Source organism: Megalops cyprinoides, chromosome 14 (assembly GCF_013368585.1).
Source record: "Megalops cyprinoides isolate fMegCyp1 chromosome 14, fMegCyp1.pri, whole genome shotgun sequence".
NCBI lineage: Eukaryota > Metazoa > Chordata > Actinopteri > Elopiformes > Megalopidae > Megalops > Megalops cyprinoides.
Window position 1 is genome coordinate 25,210,441 of NC_050596.1, and position 27,961 is coordinate 25,238,401.

Below are 27,961 nucleotides of genomic sequence, written 5' to 3' on the forward strand. Positions count from 1 at the left end.
GCAAAGCCCCGAAACAGCATTGCGTTTTTTCATATAGACCACGTCTCCACGTGCTCTCAGGAGCTGAGTAACTCTATTAATATCTGCTATTTGCAGTGCACTTTCATCCAAAGTGAGTGCGACAGAGTAAGGGCTGGCCACATACCAATGCTAGACATTTGATCAATAAGGCAGCGTGATGCTAAGAATACTTGCCATGGGGAGCAGCAGGGACAGCCCACAAAATCGGTTGATGCTGTCATTTACGGTGACATGCATAGATAGAGTGCAAGCCGGTCATCACATCCACCTTCATGCAAGTCCTGTGCAGAGCAGTTTTGGAGGCTGCCTTACCGCTGAACTCTGGTCTGACTGCGGTGGCAGGCAGCGGAAAAGCGAGCGGCAAACATGGGAATGACCTTTGAACTCTCTGGCTTTCTCGTCCCATTAAATTAATGCATTTCTATCCCCCGCACGATGTTATCTCTGCGGTAACTGGCAGCAGAGGAGGGCGGCCTCCTGGTCAGGCCGGCCGTGTTTGCGTGGAGAGAATTAAGGCTGCATTAGCACCATTATGCCTGTGTTTGCCCAGCCCCGTCCGTCCTGAATGGGGCCTGTAAGTAAACAAAGAGGCAATACAGGATGCACCGCTACAAGTGGCTGCAGGCTGCAACCCCTGGCCGACCTCCGACCTTACCACCCCCCCCCCCCCCCCCCCCCACCCTCCCTTTTCCCTGTGCCTGGACAATCATGTTTTATTTGCAGCTTCCAGTGACTTGAGCGCAGCATACATCCTGCTCCCGTACCCCTGGCATCCATGCATTGTGTGACATCCTGCACAACACTCGGCTCTTCCTGACATATATGGGGGTCTTGACAGGCGGACATAATGCAGACGCTGTGAGTTACGCCATGTATGCTGAGCCCCTTACCCACGCCCAGATAAAATTGCTGCTTGTGCGACGCGCCTCCTAAAGGCATAGAGATACGACTTCTTTATGGCGATTTGGTTCAGATACAGCAAGGTGTTGAGCTACTTTCGCGGGGAGTGCGGAGCGTCAGGGTTGCATCTGAGGAGTGTTACATTGATTTCTCCCGAAGACACCTGTTTCCTAGCTCCCTGGCACCGGGGTAACCGGCAAATAAACTGTGGGTAGCTTTTATACAGCTCCGGCTCCCATTGGCGAGGGCGCGGTGTAGGAGCGCGTGTAGGCAGGGCATTCTTATCTCAACGAGCTTCGGTCAATAGCGCTGAATTGGAGGGGGCCGGGACTGGAACGAGGTGGGCGTGTTGCCCGTCTTGTAGCGGGTGGGGTTTATTCTACTTCGTTGGAGCGGAGCAGAGTTTTGCTTGTATTCCGGAGACTGAGCCACATCCAACCGGCAGCGTGAGCTAAAACAACTTGTATCGAGTTAAACAATCAAGTGGAAAAAAAAATATATACCGATGAAACTGTTCAAGTAAAGTGGTTCTCGAGGAATACAGAACTGAGCAACTCCCGCTGGATTATTCATTTTTTTGGTGAAAGAAAGGAAGAAGAGGATGTCTTGTGCCACCTGAAATCTGTTTTCTTCTACAAGTCGATGTGCGAGCACACTTTCCCACTTTCCATCACGGCGCCTTCGCTGAGAATGGACTTTGATTGATCTCACGGACTTTAGGCGAACCGCATGGGTCCGTTTAAAAGAAACGATTCCTGAAGAAGAAACACGCAACATTTATTACACTTTAACGTACTTTTGGGGGGATTTAATTGCTCTGCCAGAGACAGTGAAATCTTTTTCTCCATTGGCTAACCAGAAGCGACTTCACCTGTCATGTGGAATATAAAAGGCGAGGGAAGGGAAATTGTTTGAAAAAAGTTGGAGTTGTTGCGCTCGTTGGACCAGGACTGAGCCACAGAGAAGGAAATGAAGCTTCATCTTGTGTATTTTAAAGAATGGTGAATGACTTATACTTCAAACCCGAAAGAATCAGGTAATGTTCGTGCTTTTCTGACACGCCGACAAAGTTGTAGCATTCTGCAGTAGCCCATTTCGTTTACGGCACGAAAGAGGTACATTAGTCCTGAAGGAAACTCAAATATTTTTTTTTCATGGTGATATACATTTTCGGACCATGGCTGCCTTCAGAATGACCGTGTTTTTATGAGCGGTTGCAACTCTTTCTGTTGCAGTAAATATGCGCGCTCGGTTAGGAATGAACCTTGCCTCAGATTTATTGACCTGAAGGCTCTGGACATGCTGTTGGAACTATTACGCTTTCCTCGTGGGATTTTATCTTTCCAAAGCGCAGTAATAATTTAAAGGAAAGGGAAAAACTCTTGGTTTGTCATTTCTGTGGTATTTACCTTTTTATATTTTTGCCGTAAATCTCCCGCGTCTTCACCTTCCTGCAGCATGGCCAGCCCGGTGAATCCCCCGCTCAGCGGCGTCGTCCGTTGGCTGATGGTGCTGCTCCTCTCGCGCCTCCCGCGGCTCGCGCTGGCCGCCTCCAAGGATATCGTGTGCGAGCCCATCACCGTGCCCATGTGCAAGGGCATCGGCTACAACCTCACCTACATGCCCAACCAGTTCAACCACGACACGCAGGAGGAGGTGGGGCTGGAGGTGCACCAGTTCTGGCCGCTGGTCCGCATCCGCTGCTCGCCGGACCTGCTGTTTTTCCTCTGCAGCATGTACACCCCCATCTGCCTGCCCGACTACAAGAAGCCGCTGCCGCCCTGCCGCTCGGTGTGCGAGCGGGCCAAGAGGGGCTGCTCCCCGCTCATGAGCCAGTATGGGTTCGAGTGGCCGGAGCGCATGAGCTGCGAGCGCCTGCCCATGCTGGGCAACACCGAGAACCTGTGCATGGACCAGAACACCAGCGAGACCACCACCCTCTCCCCGCTCTTCCAGAAGCCCACCCCCAAGGGTCCGCCCCGCCACCGGCCGCCCGCCCCGCCGGGCTGCGACCGTGAGTGCCGCTGCCGCGACCCCCTGGTGCCGGTCCAGGAGCCGTCGCACCCGCTGTACAACCGTGTGCGCACGGGCCCCTTGCCCAACTGCGCCCTGCCCTGCCACCAGCCTTACTTCTCCCCGGACGAGCGCGCCTTCACCACCTTCTGGGTGGGCCTGTGGTCGGTGCTCTGCTTCGTCTCCACCCTCACCACCGTGGCCACCTTCCTCATCGACATGGAGCGCTTCCGATACCCGGAGCGGCCCATCATCTTCCTGGCCGCCTGCTACCTCTTCGTCTCGCTGGGCTACATCGTGCGGCTGGCGGCGGGCCACGAGCGGGTGGCGTGCGGTGCCGACCGCCGGCACGTGCTGTACGACACCACCGGCCCCGCCCTCTGCACGCTGGTCTTCCTGCTGGTCTACTTCTTCGGCATGGCCAGCTCCATCTGGTGGGTGGTGCTCTCCTTCACCTGGTTCCTGGCGGCCGGCATGAAGTGGGGCAACGAGGCCATCGCCGGCTACTCGCAGTACTTCCACCTGGCCGCCTGGCTGGTGCCCAGCGTCAAGTCGGTGGCGGTGCTCGCCCTCAGCGCCGTGGACGGCGACCCCGTGGCGGGCATCTGCTACGTGGGCAACCAGAGCCTGGAGAACCTGCGGGGCTTTGTGCTGGCGCCGCTGGTGGTCTACCTCTTTACCGGCTCCCTCTTCCTGCTGGCGGGCTTCGTCTCCCTCTTCCGCATCCGCAGCGTCATCAAGCAGGGCGGCACCAAGACGGACAAGCTCGAGAAGCTGATGATCCGCATCGGGCTCTTCACCGTGCTGTACACGGTGCCCGCCACCGTGGTGGTGGCCTGCCTGGTGTACGAGCAGCACTACCGGCCCGGCTGGGAACGGGCGCTGGGCTGCTCCTGCCCCACCGAGCGCCAGCGCCTGGGGCCCGATTACGCCGTCTTCATGCTGAAGTACTTCATGTGCCTGGTGGTGGGCATCACCTCTGGTGTCTGGATCTGGTCGGGCAAGACACTGGAGTCCTGGCGCAAGTTCGCCAGCCGCTGCTGCCCACCGTGTCGAGGCCGCAAGCCAGCGGGCGCCTCCGTCTACGGCGAGGCCGGCGCCGCTCTCACTGCCCGCGCCGGGACGGTGGGGTCCGGGTCTTACCACAAACCCGCACCCCCATCGCACGTGTGAGCCCCCCTCCGTCACACGTACTCCGGGGCGGGTGGGAAGGCAGACCATGTGACTGTGACTTCACCAGCGTCTCTCTGACTGGAGGGAGGGGCGGACATGGGCGTGGAGGTCACGTGACTAATTTATTACCCAGGCTGTAAATATCACTTTCTTCGCCCGACCTTGTCCCCCACGCCCACATACAGATCCACAGAGACAAATATTTGGGCGATCGAATATTGAGACAAATTCACTGGGGGAGAGAGATGACAACAAATTGTTGTGAATTACTTAAAAGAGAATATGGCTGTGAGTTCTTGTTTACTGTGGTACTTAAGTGTCGCTGCTTTGGTGTATCGCTTACTTTAAGGGTAGCTTCTAGAGTAAAGAAGGGACTGCTCGTCAGGTGAGAGGGAACGTGCTTAAAAAGCCAATACCTCAGTGACTACACACTTGGGACTAAGGTATGACATTAAGCACACTCTTAAACAGTCTCTGAACCCAGGGAGTGGAGGTTCAGTATTTATGTGCTTATATACTGAGGCCCGAGAGGGTCCAGAGAGAGCTTGTACCACAGGGTCGTGCTGTGGTGGGGGTGTGAGCCTTAAGGTTTGGCAGCCAGAGACTCCCTCAAGTCCCATCCACCCTCTATCTACAGCCACTGAGTCTGTGTTCAGCTGTCTCCCCTGTGGTACTCAGTCACGACTGCGATGCACCGGGTAGACCAAAAACAGCATTTTAGAGGTTTAATGTGATCTGTGACAATAAGTGTAATTTTATTTGAAGTTTTTTTTCTGCTTGCCATGTCCAGTGAGTTATTGTCTGATGTACAGGATGACACAGGAAAGGTTGCGTGTATGAATGTGTGTTTGTGTGTGTGTGTGTGTGTGTGTGTGTGTGTGAGTTCAGGGTAAAGGCTGAACATTTTATACTCCCAGTTTGTGCTTCTGCAGTTGTGGAAGACCTAGCAGTGGGCCAGGTGATGGTGTTGATAAATGTTCTGTCCCACAATGCATTGCAGCACGAATGGAGGATGTGTGTTTGAAAGACACCAGGAAGTGTGGAGTCGCAGCTTGCTGTCATTGGGCTGATCTAACAGGTGGAGACGCTTTGTCAACTTGTTGATCTTGCCATGGGACCTTTGGACCCGAGAGATGGATGGATTTTTCTCCGGGACTATTCCCTAACAGGTATAATGCCACAAACATTCTTTTGTGTGTGTGTGTGTGTGTGTGTGAGAGAGAGAGAGGGAGAGAGAGTGAGCAAGCAAAAACAAGGGAAAATCATGGATTTACAGCAGCACAATCTCCTGAATTGAAACACAGCTTTAAAAGTAATGCCCACAAAAAATGAAATGACATGCTGTAACTTAAAAAAAAGAAAGGGTGAATCTTTTGCAATGGTGCCAGTCATAATGTGAATTTATTTCTGAAATAGCCAAGTGAAAACAAGGCTTTATTTGGCATATTTTTAGGTGTTACCCAATAAGTCCCTAGACTGCACAGTACCTGAATAGCTGCTCTTTGCTACCAGCTTCCATTAGATCTCTCTCTACACCTGATGACAGCAGATGTGGAGTGTCCAAATGTAGCTGACCCACGGTCAGTGACCTGGCTGTCAGTGTCACTGCACTTAGCAAGGGCTCAATCCACCAGCTCTGATCATGAAACCATGGCGATTTCTCATGGAGCATTCTGCCCTCTTGTGGCTGCTGGTTACAATCGCAACCCCACCCCGCTTTTCACATGGGTTTGAATTGTCAATGCTTTAAATGGGCTCCTCTTAAGCAAATTGCTATTAAATTTGGTGTTATAATTGATATTAATTACAGTGTTCTCCATTATCTGCTCTCATTTCTCTTACTATAGTTTTATTCCAGACTGGGTATCGAAAGCTAAAAGGTCTATTTGGAGCAAAAGATGAAATGCAACACTAAATTGTGGTTTTAACAAAAAAAGATTCACTTGATTTGATATGTAATAGACTTAAATATTTTAGGAGTGGTCTGTACATAACTTCAAGTCTGACTGAGGAAGTCTTCTTCTCAGTTGTCTTCTGTTTTCTTTTGGCTAGCTCCATTGCCTCTCCAACAGGAACCAAATTCAAATGCCTGTGTTGTAGGTTTAGGAAAATTTGTGCGTTGAGTGACAAAGTCCCTTTTGGAAGCGTTAATGAGGTATTGATTACTGTGGAATCCACTTGTTAGGTTTGCCGTGCTAAGGGGGTGCAAACTCAGTAGGATGACAGTATTGCCGGGTGGAGTCAGTCAAGATCTGGTTCAGGTGGTACCATGTGGTGCGGGTACTGGTTCCAGCTTTCACTGGTACCATGACCTTGTCCAGCTTGAGTGGTCTCTTCTTGCTCTTTGTGACTGCTTTCCTGAGATTGTCTGTGTAACTGTTCTCAGTAGTGCACAATAATTTTTTTCATAACTACTTCTTTGAACACCAGTGTAAAAAATGGTTATGAATGGGTTTTAAGTCTTATTTATGAAACAGTTGTTACCAGAAACTAAGCAGAGTGAGTGTTGAGTCTCATGTGCGTGTATGTGTGTTTCTCTCACTCAGATGTAAATCTTGTATGATGATCTGACATAGTCTGGACTGCAGCCTTGTATGTACTCTATTTTTTAAAAAGAAACTGTTGATTGTGAGATTTTAAAAAGATTGAGACTTTAGATATTTATGAGACTGTAATTTCCTTTGACTTGTTTTTTGTTTCTCTAACTCTGGTAGAGAATAAAACTGTGGGTGCATCTGTAAATGAGAGCCTGTTTTTGACACTCGTTTGTCCTTTTCGAGTATTCCATGGGTGCCAAACTGTTCCTGGAAGGGCTATGTATGACCTTTGTATGACCTTGTTTTGTGTGTCAACTCTCCAAGCTTTATCCTATTACTTTATTTACAGTAGCTACGTAATTAACTGTCTAATCAATATAATAGGGCCATTATAAACTAAAGGAACAAAGAACTAACATGTGGCCTCTTAACCACCAATTCCTCTACATCACAGCAGCAGCCATAATCCTAGAGTATCAGACATGCTTCTGGGTGTGTCTTCCAAGTCCCCTCACATTTAATTAGGTAGAATATGGATAAAAGTGCAAGCAGAAAGGTTGGATTGCCCTTTAACCTCATAGAAACAGCGGCTGTGTAGCAGTGCTTTTAAGCATCCAATGCCACACTTGTGGGATCAGCAACAGATACAAACAATATTTTCTACATTCTTCTGAAGATGCCTTGGTGTAATGTAACTGCACAATTGTTACTTAGAGTAACTACTCCACACATGATATGGCTCCTTAGGTCCAGCTCTGCAGAACCTACCTGGCTCTTGAGGAACAGAAAAGGTTACCATCATGTTCTAAAGGTGGGAGATGAAGGGAAAAACTGGTCCCCAACATCCCAGAAAGACTGGATCTGCCAAACCCTGCTGCATAACAGCAGCTTACTGCGGACTCACTACTCCCCAGCCTTCCATATTCGATCAGTGCTCATATCTTCTCGCTGATCTCAGATCAGCAAGGGGTTATGGGGTTGAAAGTGTTCTGAAATATTGAGGGTCCCCTGGAAATTTCATATCGTGTGGCGTCTCCTCTGGCTCGGCCCACGATGTGCTGTCAGTCCTCTGCAGGTAAGGCATACCTTATCGAAGCAGAACGGTGTAACTCACCCCTACACACCATTGTGGAGGAGAGCTGATCAGTGTGCTTTCTGCTGAAAAGCAATTCACAATGTGGCTCTGCAGACTGATAGACCTTTTTGGCTAAACAGTCGTGAAGGAGAGCTCTAACTGTCCAGTGTGCGTCCACAGTGGGCCGAGGCAGAGGCAAGCGAGGTTAGCGGTTTGGAACGGGATGTGCGGCTCTGAACGAAGCAGAAGCAGAGGCCGCCACAATAATCCAGCGTGAAAACCACCCTTTTGTTACATGGTTAGTGTTTATTTAAAATACTCCATCTGCAAATGATTTCAATTAAAAACTGACAAAGTTCACAGCTAGTAGCCTACATAGTAAGCAAAAAGAACTCCAAAAAAAAAAAAAAAAAAAAAAAACAAAATCAAAAAAACAACTCTGTCTCAGTCTCTCTAAGTAGTTAGTTTCCTTTGCACCACATCGGGGGGAGATGTCGGGGGGTCTGCTGCCGGCGGAATGGTGTGGTGTAGCGGCGGGCCGAGGGAGCGCACCATCTTGCGCTCCTGGTGGGGTCAGGGGTCAGAGGTCAGAGAGTCAGTGTAGCGGGAGGGTCCTGCGGTCCTTAGCCCCTAGGAGATCACGGCCTGCGAGCGCCGGATGCCCACCAGGTTGTCGGCGCTGAAGGAGCGTCGGATGGCCGCCTTGCTCAGATCCTTATACTTGTCTTCACACAGTCTGGAGATGGCCTGGACACAGGACAGACAGGACATATGGGGGGGGGGGGAGACAGTCAGTGCAGCACACAGCCACACCCAACCACTTCAGTGCTCTCTCATCAACACGGAGACCTGACCTTTGGGTTGGCTTTATTCCAGAAAGTCACAGTAGAATCGTGTTCAGATTTGTTTCAAAATGGAACATCTACTGCTCTTGCTGTCTGGCTCTATCGTATATGTGCACACCCAGCATCCACTTCTAAGTGGTAGCTGAGCAATCTGCTTTGCTCCCTCTTTTTGCCTGCAATAAGAACCAAGTGCACATGTTCTCATGAGGCATGAGAAGAAATTAGGCAGGATCTACTTTGCTCCATTCCTTTCCTCTGTCAAGAGCACTTAATACAGTCGAAAAAGGCTTGTAACAGATAATTATGGGTTGCAGGCTGCATTATGTCACTCAATTACATGATACATGATGGTCAGTTATTGTAACAACTGACTTTCCCCTCTAGCTCTTCCTGGACTACTTTCCTCCTGTTTGCCTTTTGCATTCTGGGCTGACATTACAGAGGTTGTGCGCTATGCTAAGATATAAATTGCATATAAGGAAGATTTGTCACGGACACCGGCTGAGACCAAATTTATCCGTGCTTGTATTTTCTGCCCACCAATCCATTCAAAGGCAATGATACCCTGATGCTGCATTTGAATTGGAAAGTAACACTGAATGCAACCTAAAAACGTATATGTGAACATGCCCTTGAATACGAAAAGACAGAAAGGTAGGCAGTGAAAGTAGCTGGGTTCAATCTGAGCAGTGAAATATTTGCTTGGGTGGCGTGGGAAAGTTAATATCAGTGGTTAGTTGCACCAGCAGCCTCTTCACAGCCTGACTCACATCTCTTCAGTGTCGGTACTGCTCCTCCTGCCCTGTTCTCCTTCAGTGTGTGTACTGCTCCTCCTGCCTTGTTCTCCTTCAGTGTGTGTACTGCTCCTCCTGCCTTGTTCTCCTTCAGTGTCGGTACTGCTCCTCCTGCCCTGTTCTCCTTCAGTGTCTGTACTGCTCCTCCTGCCCTGTTCTCCTTCAGTGTCTGTACTGCTCCTCCTGCCTTGTTCTCCTTCAGTGTCGGTACTGCTCCTCCTGCCCTGTTCTCCTTCAGTGTGTGTACTGATGCTCTCTGCCCTGTTCTCCTTCAGTGTCTGTACTGCTCCTCCTGCCCTGTTCTCCTTCAGTGTCTGTACTGCTCCTCCTGCCCTGTTCTCCTTCAGTGTCGGTACTGCTCCTCCTGCCCTGTTCTCCTTCAGTGTCTGTACTGCTCCTCCTGCCCTGTTCTCCTTCAGTGTCTGTACTGTTGCTCCCCTGCCCTGTTTCCTTCAGTGTCTGTACTGCTGCTCCTCCTGCCCTGCTCCCCTTTGGTGTCTGTGCATGGCTGCCCCCCCTCCTCTCTTCACCTCGAGTTTCTGGGCGCGCTCCTTGCTCAGCGGCTCCAGCGGGAAGCTCAGGTTGTTGTCATCAGCCAGGGAGCGCAGGTCAAAGTAATACTTGGCGTAGACGCTGGCCGGGACGTTGATGTTGAACTGCAGCAGCTCCAGGAAGTGTCTCTCCATCTCATTCCTGGGGGAGAAAGATCATGTCACTTCGGGAAAGGAATAAACAAGACTCGTGCAGCTACTGATGCAACAGTTTAAAACTCTTTTCATAAACTAGCAGATGCTCTTATGCAGAGCTACATACCACATGCGAGTACAATTAATGTTATATTTATATATTTAACATCCAGTAGATGCTCCTAACCAGAGGGAGTCCTAAAGTCAAGCACAAAGCACAAACTAGCATGTCCTCACCATTACGACATGAAGGAAACAAGAGCAGTGAGGGGACCACTGCAGTTATGCCTACAATACTCACATCTATAATACAGAACAGTGTACCAGTGTCCCATGGGGGATTTAAACCAGCAACCTCACGGTTGCAAGTCCACTACAAAAACCACTACACCCCACTGCCACCCAAATCACCCCACTCACGCCCAGCCCACTGAGCAGCTGGCATCAGTAGTGATGTCACTGCACCAGGGTGCGGGCTCTGTGGCAGATACCTGCCGCACCCCCTTAATCCCAACAGAGCGCCTGGAGCCAGTTGCTACAGCGATGGCGCCCTGAATGTTTACAGCATGTGGTGGGTCGGTAAGGGGTGGGGGGGTTGGGGGATCCAGCTGGTCGCTAGGGGCAACTAATGGAGTGGCCGGGAGCCGGGGCCATTATCCGGGAGCTTTGAGAGCACTCGAGCCGGGCCAGGCGTGCCTCGCAAAGAGGGCTTCAATAAAGGGAGAGAAAATAAACCTGCAGGCCTGTGATGTCGAGCAGCATTTCTCAACCTTTTTCATAGCAGGGACCGGTGCTGTACTGCCCCGGCATACAACAAAAATACTTACCCCCTTGCACATGTATTCCCTATCAACCGCTCTGTCAGCCCCTCTCCCTCGTCTCTCTGGCTCTGGCTCTGTCTCTCCCTTTCTCTCCCTGTGAACTCCCAGCCAGCAAATTTTTAACCACCTTCCATGTATTTGATCTATTTTCATATAATGACAGGTTATTCAGATAGGCCAAGTACTGCTTATGCAAATACAATTCCAAGAAGCTTATCACTGCAGTGTTACAGTTCAGTAAAATCTAAAATATTCATCACTTACTTAACTAAAGTAGTGGCCAAACCCCTGATATATTGACAGCAGGTAAATAAAAAAAAAACATTTACACCTGCATGCTCTGTGGTCTACAAAAAGATATTTAACTAATGGTCAAAAATGCAACCATACAGTAGTTAGCAACTGACTGTACTCACACCAGGTAAAGATAGTTAAACCTTTGTGTACTCACTGAAATCTCGATTCAGACACTTGTCTGTCACAGCAGGGTTGCTTTCCTGCAAAGTTCATTGGGACCTCGCTCTCATATCCGGCAACTTTTCCTTCAGCATTGTTTGGTTTTCATACTATCCTTACTCAAAGTAGTTTGACAGAGTACACACAGCAGTTAGGTTGAAATTTGTCCTCAGTAGAAATAAAGCCATGTTCAATGCAAGATAAATGGTATAGAATCACTGTTTTGTCATGTACACTATTACTGGCCCCTGAAATCTCATCCTTCACTTAACCGCGCAACTGAAGAGGTTGTTTGGAAAGGGACATAAAGTTAGCCAGCTGGCCAACTAACTAGCCAAGAAACACCACGCATTCTGATTCGCCTGAACTTTGTCTCCTATTATTGTAAGCAGCCTGTGCGCACTTGCATTACCCTGACAACCAGCGCAGCCGCTGTCTGTGAGGCTGTTTGTTAAACATAATCGGGAAGCCACATTTGAATACGTTTGCCAGTAAAATGACCACATGGCTAGCTAACACCAGCTTCTTTGCTAGCTAAGCAAATGCTTGAGAAAGGGCAATGAGGGACTGATCAGCAACCTCCCACAGACCAGCGCTGCTCCGTGGACCAGGGACTGAGTAACACTGATAGAGAGCAGAAAAACGCACACGCACACGCACACGCGCACACACACACACACACACACACACACACACACACAAACTCACACACACACATACACACACACACACATACACACACACACACATACACACACACACACATACACACACACACACTTGTCCCTGATACACTGCAGGCACAGGCTGGAGAGAGTGGAGAGGAGTAGTGTAATAACAGCCCCTCCACTCCTTTCAGACGGCCTCGGTACGGGCGGGCGCTTGGATACATGCTCCGCATCACACACGCACTCAGCCTGGATTCCTTTCATGAAGTCCCCGCGCTCCCGGACACTTGATGGATCCCCCGAGCCCTTGATCGTGATGAGAGCACCTGCATTGTCTCGTTCCACAGAGACATTCTTAATGAAATCAGCACAGATACGGGCAGGCAGGCCATTACAGTCTGCAGTTCTGGGAGGACAGCACAGCACTGTAGGCAGTATGCGTTCGTATCTGAAAGGAGGCGTCTGAATTCTCATGTATCTCCAACAGCAATGAAAGACAACGTTACACCCACAGCCTATGATATCCTTTCCAGATTTAGGACATTTCTGGGAAAAATGGCATTGGTTATTTTAACCCTAACTGCACGAGATACACCTTGATGCATTTGTACTACAGGACATACTTATTCGGGATAAGGTGAAGAGAAATGACACTTCCTGACAACATGATTCACTGAATCTATTTTAGTGTTTTTGTAGGTTGAATTGGTTTATAGACAGCAGAACCTGGTGTCTCAGGAAGGCACATTTACATGACAGCTGGATGCTAAAGCTACAGGCCACCATTTGGTCTAAGAGCTGGCATAACCACTGTTTTTGTGAGAGTGAATTAGATTTATCAGTCTCTTTGATCTTGACCTGGGGGTGGGGGAACCATCACGATTGGTCCTGTAAAGTATGAAGACACACACGCTGTAACAGTTCCTGGTATTTGCCGTGCCTTGCAATACTTGGTGTTCTTGTACATGGTGATCATCATTTACTCTCTTCAATAAACCAGACCTGACTCGTCTGAACTCACAGTCTGAATTCTTACAGATGTTTTAAATCGTGAAACTGATGGTCCAGGTAACCCTGCACGGAACCACCTGTATTAAAGGTCACCACGAAGTCTTCTGAAAAATAACCTGACTCAGCCGTTGAAAGCAGACACAGTCTGGGGTTCTTATAAGACCCAATGAGCCCTGGCAAACACTATTCTATCTATCTCTCCTGACTCCTGAATGCAGAACACCACCTCAACTCAGTTAAAATGCCACCATGGTACAGTTTTGTTAGCCGTTGTGAGCGTGATGGAGCGGGCGGCCCGCAGCGGCCCGGCCCAGTGCCCCGGCCGGCCACTCACATGTCCTCCACGGTGATGTCCTTGAGGATCTGGCAGTAGTCCACGTTCCACACCGCCTGGTCGTCCCACACCTTGGAGGCCAGCAGGATGGCTCCTAGCACGATACGCTTCCAGTTGCAGGGACAGATGTCCATCTCTGCGTAGGTCAGCAGGCGCTCCAGGTACACCTACGTTTTGGGGGGGCGGGGGGGTTTGAACAAGATATAGCATGGAAACACACACAGGAGTACAACCTCTTTTCCTAACACAGCTCCTTCAGGGCTGGTGGCAGTTTCTTTCCATCCAATTCACAGTTCCATTCACCTCATTCCAGTCTGCTCCATGTCCTCTTTAACGCAGCAAGTCTGGCTTGGTTATGTGCAGATCAAGTTAAATGATAGTGCTATACTGCCCTCTAGTGTCATTGCGAAATCTGACTAATGGTCACACAACAGCTGGGACTCAATGCATGAATGGAATTGCATTTAAAATATGCAGTTAAAAAGCGATTACACAAGGAGGACATTTTATGCTTATTTACAGGGGGAAAAGACAATAAAACACTGGGTCAAATGTTTAAGGGAGACATAAGGGTGGTGAATGGATCTACAGTCCACCTTCCCCTGTATGTCTGTCAGTTCATCTGTCATTCTGCAGGTGCTACTAGGAGCCAGGCCCCTCTGCTCCGAGCCCCTATTCTTTCTGCTGAAGCATGAGTGTATTAAAATGGCCCAGGTCTGTAGCACCCCCTCTTCCTCTTTACCGACTTATCAGTATAGGCTGCAGTACATCTGATTTCGCTAAACACGCACCGACAGTCACTGGCCTTACACTGCAAATGTGACGGTCTGACGTTCACCTGCATACATCTGCGCGTCAGCACACTGTCCAGGCAGTGCAGCTACCGACAGCACTAAGTGAGGCCATGTCCGATACAGCAGGGGGCAATGTGCTACTGCTGACTGACACATCGACTGATGGACAGGCTGACTCTTCCTCACCAGGGTGACGATGGCGCACTCCGCTGTGAGCTGGGCGGCGCTGAAGAGCGTCCGGACGAAGCGGTAGATGAGTTTGTGCTCGGGGTCGATTCGGGAGTAGTCGTCAGGGACCTGCTCTCTCTGTGAAGGAGGCACACGGTCACGCGTCCCATTTCCACAACACGCATGCGTGGCATTCGGTCTCAGCGGTCACTTTAATTAAGGTCTTCTATCTCTGTGTGGCAGACCGGTCCACCAGACACTCAAATCCTTTCACACTATTGCTAAAAGAACACAGCCTAATGCACTGACAGTGTGCCATTTATATTATTTATATTATTATTAAAACATTATTTATGTTATTTCCAACCCGTTCAACTCAGCTTTGAAACAGGGAAGGGATGAAGCAGCTTGCTGAGCTTGATCCTTCCAGCATAAAAACACATCTGCTGCCATGCATACTGCTGTCCTCTAAGGAAAACTGACAAGCAAACCTATAAGGAATGCAGTGAGGGGTTGATAGCTCAACACTGCACCCAGGTGGACATTTAATGCAACTGCATAAAATACTGTTAAATGAAACAAAGCACAAAACCATTCTACATGTACCTTGTGCATTCCAATTTTGTTTGGAATGTTGCCCCTCACCAACATAAGATTCACTGCACACTGATTCAAATCTGCACCTGCAGTGGACTTGGAAGTGTGTTATAAAGAAGAATAACAAAGCTCTGCTACCTTTAAAGTGATATGAATTATGCAGTGAGGAAACTACATCAGACCAATGTTTTTAGTTACAGCTGGCTTTTCGATAGAGTGCAGCTGTTTACCACAGAATCTATAATCTCTTTCCCACCATCAGTTTCGAGGGATTACAAACTGCTCTTAAAGAGGTTTTGAATCAAAGGGATTTATCCTGAAATTTGAAGATTACTTTTTCTCAGAGTGACTGATTTAAGGTTAAGTGTCTGTGTGCGTGCAGTCATGTGCATATTTGTGATTGCGCGTGTGTGTTGTGATACCTTCTGGCCAACACAGGGCTTCACCCTAATGAATACAACATTTAAAGAACCCCCACAAGAGGAGTAGCTGCCATACTGTCAATCACTGACTGACAAACCAATCAAAAGTTTCTAATTCCTGGAACAGTCTGACTGGTTCATTTACTGATGATCCAGAAATGTTCCGCCCTTTATGGGGTCTTTGAAGCCTGACTCTCCCATCCCTTCCCCTCCCTTCCCCTCCCTCACTCACCGATAAGGGGTGCATCTTCTCATCGAATATGTCCAGTGACCTGTCCGAGTCCCTGGGGCAGAACCACAGTTAGTCCACCCCACACACAAATCTTACAGTACAACAGTACAAAACTCCATACAGACACATTTCAGTACAGGCACAGGCATACAGACAGATCACTTGTCATTAAACTCATCATAGAACACTTGAATTCCACAATTCCTCACTTTTAGCTAGTCTCACTGCACAATATCTTAGGTGTTAATGATTGCCATTTACTCCAGGCGTAGAAGGAATGCATTTAATGCACCTACATGCAGTATAGATCTACATCACCTCCCTGATCCTAAATGGAACACCCACACACTACATTTGATTTAACAACACTGCATATGCATATGACAAAGAGCAAATGGAGTAACATGACTTAAACTTACCTGTTTTTTATGTGGTAATATATTGCTAGTGTTACACTGAAAGGGAAAGAGGAAGAAACACAGTTAATGAAAACTTTCATGAAATTATATTTTGCATATTTTTCTAAGCATGCAAGGCGTTACATATTAGTTTTCTTAGATGGCCTGCACTATCCAACTAGGTCTATACAGGTGAGATAGCTTTTACACTGTTGAGCAGATGTGTCATACCTACAACCTGAAACCTGCACAGTAGCCATTAGGCTTAATGCTGTATTCAGGACTAAATGTGTCCGTTATAAAGGTGGGTGTATATGGCATCCCACAGCAGACAGCACTATGGGGATCGGACATAACCAAGCCTCTGATGTCAGTCTCAGGAGCCAATGCTCATAGGGCCAAAACACTGTAGTCACTGATTATGCTAACAGATAAACATCCATTGTCTGCAGCTTGCTGTAATATGCCAGTCACATGGCAAAATGCATGCGTGTATCAGTACTGATGCAGATTTAATGTCCAACATGAGGTATATTTCCCCCCCATTAATGATGGCTGATGAGAATGTTCAGATCAAAATATGCCAACAACATTAAAAGAAAGTATATTAAGGTTGGAAAATGTTCAGAGTTCAAGCTTTCAATTATAAGCTGGTAATTGCCTTGCACAGCTGAAAATAATAAAAGACTGTTGCTTGGCTTTGGAACGTGTGCTAAAAGGGTGTGCTGCCTGCAGCGCTACCAGACACCCGGCACAGATTCTGAATGCTGCCGCCTCAGTGCCTCACTCAGGTGATGACCCCTCCTGCCCTCCTGACTCAAATCCACAGTGCAGCCGTCTCTGAACAGCCTGCTGATGGCGGGCGGTAGCTGGAACTAACCATTTGATTGTGCTTTTCAGGTTGGGCTGGCTGACCGTACTGTCGTCTATGAATATAGTAGAGCAGGAGCTGTACTTCTTGGACAGGGGGCCCGGAGACACCTGAGAAAAGGACAGACACCGTCAATCAGCGGGAGTCAGAAGACACTAAAAGGTCCACTAAACACTAAAAAGTTGCAGTAAAATTTTAATGAAAGTTCACTGAGAGGCCCTGCAGAAATGCAGATACTGTTGCTCAGTGAAGCATAATAGCACACCAGGAGCAATAAACATTTGATGACATTCTCCATCAAACTGCAGAAATAACAAAAATGCATCCACTTCTCACTTCTCATGTATGGCATTAAAGTGGTAACACAGCCACAGTATTGAGGACCGGCCATGTCTGGTTAAAAAAAAAAGTGGAAATTGCACAATAACAAGACAAATAATTTCCTGGCGTAGCTAAATATGAAATACATGTTACTAATTGTATATTGTCAAGATGACTGCTGTTAGAACTATCACTACATGTAAACTACTAGAAACAATTAAAATTGCTCTAGGTTCTCAACATAACTAAGCACAGCCATTGTAGCAGAGCACAGAACACTGGCTAACAGAATACCTGTGCATCCTTGTATCAGAACTGAGGCTTCCTCTGACTCCCCATATCTCAGCGTTATGCCAAGTGCACAGTAGCTGACAACATCATTTGCATGCTCAATATAATCTGCTCTACCAGGCATTTTCACAAACAGCTGAACATACTAAAGAATCATACAATTTCATGCCATCATGTATCATGAATGTGAGTAGACATCTCCTGACAGGATTCAGGGTCCTGACCCTAAATTTGAGAACCCTTGATCTTCAAATTATCGCTTTCAGCCACAGTATGGCTTTGAGCCTGAAAACCAATAGGTGGAAGTGAATGGAACTAAGGCTAGCCAGCAATGAGCCGACGTTTACACTCTGTTAGGCGATTGATCTGGTCAGTAAAGAGACAGACATGAGGGGTGCCGACTGCTTTGGTCCCATCACCTGAAGCCATCAGCTCCTCTTACACATTAATGGTCCCCGTGGGGGAAGGGCTGGCCACTCAGATCTTCGCTTCTGTGAAACAGACCTGCCCTCAGACCATATTTGCATATATGTTAACATTCCTCAAGGCGTGTGATTTACGACTGCGGGTACCGCGCAGCTACAGGGGCTGGAGAGAATTCTGGGAGCTAAGCTCAAGTGACACCTTCCAACCTCACCTGTTTGTAAATAACGTGCGGGGCATCTCAACTTACCGTCCAAATGTTTTTTTTTTTAAAGAATAAAGAAAGGCAAGAGACAGTTCAACCCTCAGGGGTAATAACATGACTAAGCATTGATCCTATAGATTTTTACAAAGGTACGGCTGACATTAGCACAGACATAGACAGGCTTCAGAAGAAAGCCAGATGAGTGCATGTGGGGTATTTGAGCAGCATGGGGACAGTCTGCAGGCTACAGGCTGTGAGGACTCTGAGCCTTCCGGTTTCTGGTGGGAGGGTGTCCTCCTGACCCAGAAAAGACAGGAATACCAGTCATGCTGGGGGCAGCACATGGGCCACGTCTGCACTAATTCAATTACATTCAGAGAATTTTTCTCCTGTTACATTTAAAAGGCTTAGCCGATTCCCCTGCACCATTTATCCCCTTTATTTCAGATTAGGACAAGCCCAGAATGACTACTCACTCTCCATTTACTTACGTGGTTTATGTGATTACTTTTCCTTTTATCGCGTACTGGAAAGAAAAAAAGAAAGAGTCAAAGTCAAAACCTTCGCAATCTCAAGCAGAAACAGGCAACTCTAGGACACTAGGGGCAGCTGTTGTATGTGTTAGAGACCTCATGAAGGAACTGTAGCACAGTGGGGGCAGCTGTTATGCTTGTCACAGATTTTATTGACTAACTCACCTTTTGACCCTGCTCACCTTAACAGATTTAACTTCTCAAAGAAATGATGGATATCAAGACAGGAGATAAAAGATCAGATACCTTGTGAGCGACCAGAACTCAGCTGTAACCAGGCGACACTGTTCTGGTCATGCAGCAAAGTCCTGGTCTTGAATGGTTTATTCAGAGTTCATTTTGTTAGAATGCGCTTTCGGTTCACTTTAAAGCCTTCTCGGAACAGTGATTTAGTAGGATCTGTATGTGACTCAATCAAAGGCAGGCCCCCAGGGCAAACTGCCTACAGGAATGACCTGATACTGAGGGGGTCAGTGATAAATCTGTGTGTCCTTCAAGACCTCTCCACATATCAGGGACTGCCTAGCACCCGGCTTCTGTGTTTATTCACGATTATGGTCAAGGGCATACAGTACGGGCCGGATAAGGCTCACCCTGTAAACAGCAGCAACATGAGATACACTACCATCACAAAGGGCTGTGAGCAGACTCAGCTGAGCACACCCACCTCAGTCTCACCGCAGCTTTGCACGGTTACATTTACATGGACCTGCTTAACTGTGCAAGACTGGGTCACACAAATGCAACAGACGCAGACAGTACAAAACTGGCAGCAAACTGGGGTAGGTGTCCAGACCACAAATGTTTGAGCATTTACACCTGCCGTTTTCAAGTTCCTTCAGTACTTGACACTCAATCTTAACTGAAAGCATACAGATGTAAAATTGGAGTCCAAGCATCCACTTGACACTTAAACATCCACTTAACTTAGCATGTGACCAAATTTCCACCACAGTGCTGCTCTATAACATTAGAACAAGGAACAGCTGTCAAGAAGAGAGATCTAAGATGGCTAGCTTTGTCACCCTCGCTGAAAGTCATTTAACATCATGTTGGGACAAATTTAAAAGAACTGATGGACAAAGAAAACTAGATTGTTTAGAATCCCCCAAGGAAAGTACAGCAGAAACAGAAAACTGCTCCCATCCAATGCAGGTGGCTACGCAGTTCAGCCAGTGTGCAAAAGATGCATCCAGTGGACCAGCTCTGCGTTTTACAGTCAGTCCTGCACAGGCACTCACCGTCAGTCTGAGACTTGCTGAGGAAGATGGTACTTGCCCGGGCGTGGTCAGAAGGGTTGGACTCAAGAGCCAAATCTGAAACAGATAAGAGATCAGATAAGTCACCGCTGTGAGTCACCTTTGGAAGGGGTACACGATATTACATTACATTAATTTTGCAGACGGTCTTATCCAGAGCGACTTCCAACACAATAGAACATAATTGTATCTATTCAAGGTAAACATAATATGAACTGATGACTTAAATGCTGAATTCCAATTTAAGGTTAACAAGTTAAACCCAGGGAATATTTTTGGCTGGGCTAATAGACATTTATCAACCCGCTTTGTAATGTAATGGGCTATTTATTCAGTACGTGTTAACCTTATACCACAGACCTGCTCTGTGGGATGAGGCGGCACGAGCCTTAAAGCTCTCTTAACAGAGCAGACAGTGACTGCTGCTTGCAGTGACTTCATGACCGGCAGCTGCTTTTGAGAGGATATCCAAGGACAGAGGAATAAGGCCAGTGTCGTGAGGGAATTTAATTCACTCCAGGATCTGTCTCTCATCAAACTCAGACGCTGAGATTTCGGTGTGTGCAGACCGTCTGAGACAGACTTGGTTTTCACATCCAAAACGGACTTCAGGTGCAGGAAGACATCTGAACCCCTGAAAGGATCAGCAGGGAAGGACAGGCTGCCATTCCCAGCACACTACAAGATGGAGGAGACAATAATGAACCCCCTTGGACACCAAGCCAAATAACTACACTGAAAAAATGACTGGTTTGGAACTACTATCCCATTAGGCACGGCTCCCCTCTTAAAGGATTTGCTGGGTTAGGCTGCTCACACATGCATCTCTTTCCTACACACTTCAGTGGCTTGACAGATTAGCTGCAGTCAGTGAGGAGAACATTCCAGCTGAACCCCCACGTAATGCACTAGACCTTGCACACACCGAGCAGCCAGTCTCCGCAACTGACCCCGTTCAATAGCGGGGGGAGGGAGAAAGCAGGGTGTGGAAGCCTTTGGTTCAAAATCAGTGTTTTTACTGAGCCCAACATTATTCTACTGCCTAGAACCACAGATAAAATGTCACCGACTTCAAATCATGCCCTAATAGCACCCTCAACTCAATCAGAATACAAAACATTGGATATAGACAATGTTGTGGAACTGCAGCCATGCATGTTTACCCTGCCTTTCCAAGTGTCTGTTGTTCTTAGTGTAGAATGAGTTTTACCATTACGTCACTGATTTTATCAAACCCTTGCACCCTTCGGGGCATGTCTGTATGGTAGGATTTGTATCACAAATCCAGATACAGTGTTTTGCAGTGGTCTAACCACTTCTCTGTATGCCTTAATAAGATGGTAGTATATTTAACATTGGGAGGAGACGGAGGCCCCGCTGAAGCTGCTGGGACAGGACCTCTAGGGTCCCGCGAATCCACAGGGCACTAGTCTGGTGGGGGGCATGGCAGGTGGGTGGCAGGGTGCATGCCGGGGCAGAGGCGGCAGGGACAATAGGCCTTTTGTATGGAGCCAGCAGAGAATAGAGAGCGCCTTCACTGCAGTGGCCCTGGGCCATGCGCTGGCACGCCTTCTGGGGACGGGTGAAAGGAGTCCCCGCTCCAAAAACGGGCCGTAGAAGCCCGGGCCAATCACAGGGATGAACTCTCAGCCACAGGGTTACTGGCTCACCTCCTGTGCGGGGAGCTGCTGTTGTACCTTGTGCAAGGAACTTTATCGGAATCATTTCTGCAAACATCTGGTGGTATTGGAAAAATTGTGATTAAGTATCTAATAAGAAAATTATTAATCTGATGTAACCAGATTATTCCACAAATTATCAGAATTTTAGTCCAAGTAGGACAATCATAGCTTACAATGATCAAAACATATAACAGTATGCCAATGCAATTTTCATCTTTCAAATACAGCATGCATTTCTCTTTTCATGTTCTGACACTTACTAAGTTTTTACCAGGTGTCCAAGGGTGGAGCGCACCAATTTTTGCCTTGGCAACCACCTTGCAGTCATCACGAATCCAACCTTAAGCCTGCTGTGAAGAGTAAGGTCCACACCAATGCACATTACCCCCTTGCATGATGCCAGAGTTGTGACCAGTCTTTCACTATGCACTGCTACAGCTGCCACCTAATAGCCTTCAATCAACTGGACATGTAACCAAATCTTACAGCAATGCCCAGCCTACGGTAAGTACATCAAACGCACGTGACTGAAGGCAAACATAAGAGCTAGGGCGGGCAGTCCTGGCTGCAGTGCCGTAAGACCGACTCCTCACACCAGGCTTGCTTAAGCCGATATCAGTAATGACAGTGTGGGCAGCTGTGAAGGTGAAAATGACTCGCGCTCGGGGCGCTCCATCGCAGACCACCCACGCAGGCGGTCTGCAAACATGCACCCCGCATCGCCCTTCTCATGCCAGCCAGTTTGCTTTCCATTTTACATAAAGAAGTGACTCAGCTTGTCTTTTAAAGTAGGTGCAAAGGGACCTTTTTTCAGCATGACACACCATAGCTATCAACAGCATTTGGGGCCTGTACTTAAAAAATATTTTACTGCAGTTCTCTTGGAATACATGTCCATGAAATAAATTAAATGTATACATATGGCTCTATACACTGTGCGATAGGGGTTAAAATTAAGCCCGGAGATAGGTGAAATTGAAAACTTTGGAGACACATAGGCCTCCAGCATGTGAGCTCTCCTACAGGTGCTGCTGGGAGAAGCAAGCAGACACAGGCACAGAGCAGACAGCCTAACCCCAGTCAGCCTGGCGCATCCCTGACTGACGGCCTGCGTTCTGCCCCGTGGATCACCCCCTGCAGGCGTTCCTCTCAGGGTACCACCTGCACATGCCAAGGCTACGGCCCCTGGCCCTCTGCATCAGGGGGAGTGGAGGTTACGTCGGGGGGTAATGGTGCCTGAGATGGTGGGCATACCTCCGGCCTGCCTGAGAGCCACAGGCAGGAACTGGCACAGACAAGTGCCTTACTACTGACACACCGAGGGTAAGCGTGCCAGACTGACTTCCCCTTTCCCGGCAAAGGCGTGCGTGCGCGCGTGTGTGCATGTACTTTTCCCATAAGTTCACGCAGTGCATTTCATTTGAATGGGCTTACTCATACTGCATACAGCAGTAAAAGGGTGTTGTTGAACTGTGATGTTTAACTGTGGGGTAGTTTAAGTCCATCATCCACCAAAATAGATACGGCAGATTCAAATTTACATTTACCATACTCACGACTGAGGGAACTTTTTCTAAACTCTTAAGAACATATTGTTCACATGTTATATTACATGTTATATGTTCTATTACTATCGGCCTTGGTAATTTACTTCTGCCACGCTAATACTATTGCTACTATTGCTAAGTTACAGCCCCCGTGACGTGACCCATTTACAGTATAAGCTTTTTGTTTAGCATGCTGTAACAATTCTTTGTTAAGTTCACCATAAGAAATAAAACTTTATGGATTTTTTTGGATGTTATGGATGATTTATGTAAGGCCTGGCAGGCATAAAATAAAAAATATGGCTTTATCCATGTCCATACCATTGTAATAAAGGCACTAAACTTGCCTCTCTGTAGAGTACAGGCTCAGATCCTGGGTTGGGAGCTCCTGTTGAACCCTCAAGCAAAACTTTACCAACAATTACACCCAATCTCCCTCAATAAATACCCAGCTGTATAAATAGCCAAGGGCTCCATATAAGCCATGCAAGTGACCTTTTGTAAGGGTAAAGACAGCTAGACCAGTCAAATTTGATAGTAATGCTATTGGCAACTGCCACTGTTGCGGCTCTACGGCCCCATGGGGAATCAATGGACTGCTTCCCCAGACTGCAGTGTTATCTGACCACCTGCGGTGATCAGGCAGTGGGCAAGGGGCGGGTCTGCAGTCTAAAGGGTCCAATATGTGAAACTGAGGACTCCCAAACAGCAGAAACTTGACAGACTGCCCATTTATCAGAACAAATGAGCCTTGTAGCGTCATTCATGACAGATACGATACATTTGTCCGCCCAGTCCTGACGTGCCCCCCGCCCCCCCCCAACCGAGTTCATGTACGAGAACAAAATGAACATTCCGGAATAGAAAAATTGATTAAAAAAAAAAAAAAAAAAAATGGGTTCATTGGTTGCTTCTCTTCCTTATTGAGCAGTGAACAAATGTGCAAACAAATTACCTCCCACAAAGCGACGGACTTTATGTTTGTGTTCCGATAACTTTGTGGGCATTCCGTTGTATGACACAGCGTCTCCCTTAATTGGTTCCTCTGGCTGCTCTCTATAATCTGACAGAAAGTCTGTCTCTTTTCCCACTAAAAAGCAAAGTGAAACAGCGCAGCATTTGTGCTCGTTCTGCTTCTATTTACTTTCTTGTGCAGAAGTCTGGATAGAACACCATGCGACGTCAGTAATTTCCCTGGCTATGGCAGGAATGGTCCTCCAAAGGACACAGCAGCAGAAGCACCAAGGACCCTGAGCTGAGCCAGGCAAAGAGTTAACACACAGCCCCTACCAAAATAGCAACAATACAGGGAGTCCCGCGCCTCATTTCTGGTTGTTTTTAATCCCATCATCATAGAATAGAGTTGCCACAAATCCAGCTACAAAAACCTGGCTTTGTACTCCTTTCTGAAGTCTCAAGACATCTTGTAAAACAAAGATGTCATTAATTTTTCTTTGCACTCATAAATACATCAGACATCTTTCTCTGGAGTCCTGATTTAATGGTTTGAGCTGCAGGCACTAGCCGTCTTATTTGACCGACAATCCCTTTCAAGGTTCTTTATGTTTCAAATAAAACACTCCCATGACTAGTAAAAAAAAAACACTGTCAGAGCTTATTTAGCAGGGTTCTTTTTTTGTTTCTGGTGACCTACACTGAGCAGGCTGTGAAAACAGATTATGTTCCAGCTTGAAGTGTCATCCTTCCCTTAAATTAAGGTTTCTGCTTCTCAGTGCTTTCAAATGCTTTCCATCAAATGGCTTCACGGCCCTCGTCACAAACAGGAACGGACAGCATCGTCTTAAAATTCAAATTTCATTTCAACTCGTTCCCACACATACAACAGATTAAGTGAAGCCAATAAAGCACTGATAAGCTTGGATAGCCACACTTGATCTAGAAACATCAGTGCCCTGCAAACCATAAATGTGAAAGCACTTTAGACTACCTCCGGATATTTTCTGTGAGATAACCCACGTAAAGATAACACCCAGGGAAAGCTGAAGCAAAAAGCAGAGAAAACATTTGTTTGGAAGTATCAAGGGTTCATATATCAGCCCTATAAAGACTATCCACGAGGTGTGTGCCTGGTACTTCCCGCAAAACACTTGTAACCAGTGCAATTACAGGGTGTGAGTGCAATCACTCAAAGTGAAATGTTGAATTTGGCAAGATCTAAGCAGCCCTCACCTGCCCCACAGGAGTTCCAGTGCTTGACATGTTGCAATAAAACGCTCCAACGGGAAAGTAAATACAGCGCAGACAAGAGAAACGCCTTTGGTTTCCCAGAAATAAAGAAAGGCTGCTTACAGCTTCCACGCCCTGGTCCACTATCGGAGTTAAAATGGAATACAAACCCCCTAAACTTAACTTGGGCGACAAGTCAATATAATTTTGTCTTGAACACGAGCAGTCTTCCTGCAAAAATCAAGTCATCCAGGTTAAATCACTCAAGGCACATAAACTTTATAAACTCACTACTGGATAGTGGCTTATGCCTCAGTGGTTCTGGGATTACCTCATCACATATTCTGTGTGCAAACTTTGTATGTTGGAAAGGTCAATATCACCCTTAGCACACCCCTTTCCAAAATCTACAGCCATCTAGGGGTGCTAACATATTCAAAAACAAACCAAACAACAGTATCACATAACAAGAAGTTAGCGTGACTCCGCATGCATGTGTGTACATCTCTATAGTACGCAAAAAGATCCACAGGTCTGTTTAGTCTTCCTATGGATTTTTGCATTGGTTTGTGCACGCATTCGTTTCCTTTGACTCTGTCAGCTTCTGTCAGTGTGTATGAAAAGAGTGTACGCGTGCGCGTTTGTGTGCCGGCTTTAATGTGTGTGTGTGTGTGTTGTGTGTGCGCTTGTGATGCAGCTGTCCAGTTGAATCCAATCCTTCAAATTCCAAGAATAGCCGAGAGATTCCTGGAAGCCCAGCCATTCCGCTGCCTCCACACCCCCGCTGCCCGGCAGGTAGAGTGCAGGGTGCCCAGGTGGCAGCGGCCGTCTCGGCAACATCTGACAACAGCCGGGTCTGAGCGCGCAGGCCTGCAGCACTTCAGAGGGCTAACTGGATTACGAAGTCAGCCATACATTTTCATGAAGCTATTTTTGTGTGTGACTGTGCCAGTCTACCCCAGGGAGAAAAAAATATAACAGCGACAAAATCAACAGCCATAAAAGCTGTAAATATCCACTGACATCAAACCCCAGTCTGCATGGGAAAGCACTGTGATGTCTAATATGGATCCTATATGTGAAGCCTACTGCATTGCTTGATGAATGGCCATGGCTAATCAATAAAATCCAGTTCTGAAGTTCAACCCTTTCATAACTGTCCTGTCTGTCTAGCCAGTTATTTAGGGGGCCACACTATAGATGAACCCACTGTTTTATGAAGAAGTTGTCAGTGTGTGGTTCTGGGTTAGGACCAACAGCTATAAGGTACAAACTAACGTTGTCCAATGTTGTCAGTGCACAGTAGAGCATAACGGAAGATGTTTCCAACTAATCACCAACACGACTACAGCTGTGTGCGTTGCAGACTAACCCAGCATGTGAGATGTAGAACGTGAACAGAGCCTAAAAATTAGGGCTCGGGGGCCTCTTTACTTTGTAAGGCTAAAACGTTCCACCTTCACTCAACAGCTTGCGTTGTCCTGAGCACCTACCGTCCGGCACCTCTCTGTCGCTGATGTGCTGCAGATACGGCCCGGTGTCCTCGCTCAGGTCGGTGTTGACCTGGTAGTCTTCTATACGGTCCGGTTGCCTGGTGATCTTCGGGCTCCCGCCGGGAGAAACGCAGCATGATACCGTGTTTCCCATTCCTGACTTGACACAGCCCCAATACTACGAGTCCCTGGAGTACGCACACGTCCTCTAAGTAGCTAGGCAGCTAACTGGGCAGAGAATATCCCCTTTTCACGCATACATCAACTATAATCTTGATATCACATAACTTAGAGCGCACAACTTGCTACTTCAGTATTAAAACGGAGGCAATGGCAAACACTACAAATATTAGCTTAGCTAGCAATTAGTGATCACTCACATTAAAAAGTTTCATGCCTATTTGACGTTGTGCTCACGCAAACACGGTCAGCTGTGCTAGAGACGTCTCACGAGCGACTTTAAAATGAGCTGATCTGACGGCTGCCAAAGGATAAATCAGTGCTCGTAGATAAGATTAATCTGTAGTTCACAAGAAATTCAGAACAGGCCAACTAAGCAAACATTCCCGGCATTCGCAGACCATCCTAAAGCTCCCTGAAACGATAACACATTCGGTAATTTATCCATTCTTCAGCTCAAGAGCCTAGCTAATTAGCTAGCTACATTACTTAAAAACACGATTATCTAGCTTGCAAACTACTCGGCAGGTCAGGTCACCAGCGAGAATACTGGTACAGAATACCCGAGTCCCTTGCCGTCTTGATGGTGCACTTAAAAGTTAATAAATACTAGTATCCAGCTAGCTATGCTCCCAACAACGTGCAGTTCTTACTAGAATCCCTGATTTAGGATTCGGGATCTCCAATTCTCTGTAGCACAGCTAGCTAGTTGAATAGCTCCCGTCACCCGTTCACTGCCAGGACCAAATACCAACTATATCCCGAGGCTTTAGGCCTTGTAAAAATAACTGTCCCTTCGTTTCGTTCAAAAGACCTCCAAGCCAGGGGACAGGCGAGTCTTCCCCCTGTCCGAGTCTTTTCGGAGCACGGCCGTAGTCCCCAGCCTGGTAATGAGGATCCCCCGTTAGCCCCTCCACCCCGCCGGCCAATTCAGCGATCAACTCCCCGCCACCAACGCCATCTGTTCCTAACGCCGCTACCTGGCAGGAATGCAAGACCCGCCCATTTTAAAATTCCATCAACT

At 47.5% G+C, this 27,961-nt stretch overlaps 2 protein-coding genes across 2 annotated transcripts; one reads left to right on the top strand and one right to left on the bottom strand.

The window, feature by feature from the left end:
* The first annotated feature begins 1,351 nt into the window (after window positions 1-1,351).
* On the top strand, window positions 1,352-4,340 carry fzd5 (frizzled class receptor 5). Its single transcript, XM_036545141.1, has 2 exons — window positions 1,352-1,957; window positions 2,379-4,340. The coding sequence occupies exons 1-2, from the start codon at window positions 1,920-1,922 to the stop codon at window positions 4,105-4,107; spliced, it is 1,767 nt and encodes a 588-aa protein (XP_036401034.1). The 5' UTR covers window positions 1,352-1,919; the 3' UTR covers window positions 4,108-4,340.
* A 3,828-nt stretch (window positions 4,341-8,168) lies between these two features.
* On the bottom strand, window positions 8,169-27,920 carry ccnyl1 (cyclin Y-like 1). The gene is made up of 10 exons (XM_036545803.1): window positions 26,758-27,920; window positions 19,831-19,905; window positions 18,548-18,582; window positions 16,826-16,926; window positions 15,967-16,002; window positions 15,548-15,599; window positions 14,315-14,434; window positions 13,335-13,501; window positions 9,889-10,051; window positions 8,169-8,466 (listed from the first exon to the last, which is right to left on the bottom strand). Exons 1-10 carry the CDS (start codon window positions 26,909-26,911, stop codon window positions 8,350-8,352), a joined length of 1,020 nt encoding a protein of 339 aa, XP_036401696.1. The 5' UTR covers window positions 26,912-27,920; the 3' UTR covers window positions 8,169-8,349.
* Between the last annotated feature and the right edge of the window lie 41 nt (window positions 27,921-27,961).

Coding starts and splice junctions, on each gene's coding strand:
- fzd5 (XM_036545141.1), top strand. CDS start 1,920: ATGGTGAATGACTTATACTTCAAACCCGAAAGAATCAG. Junction 1,958..2,378: donor TTCAAACCCGAAAGAATCAG/GTAATGTTCGTG, acceptor ACCTTCCTGCAG/CATGGCCAGCCCGGTGAATC.
- ccnyl1 (XM_036545803.1), bottom strand. CDS start 26,911: ATGGGAAACACGGTATCATGCTGCGTTTCTCCCGGCGGGAGCCCGAAG. Junction 16,927..18,547: donor AAAGTAATCACATAAACCAC/GTAAGTAAATGG, acceptor TCCTTTTCTCAG/GTGTCTCCGGGCCCCCTGTC. Junction 10,052..13,334: donor GACATCACCGTGGAGGACAT/GTGAGTGGCCGG, acceptor TTTCTCCCCCAG/GAATGAGATGGAGAGACACT.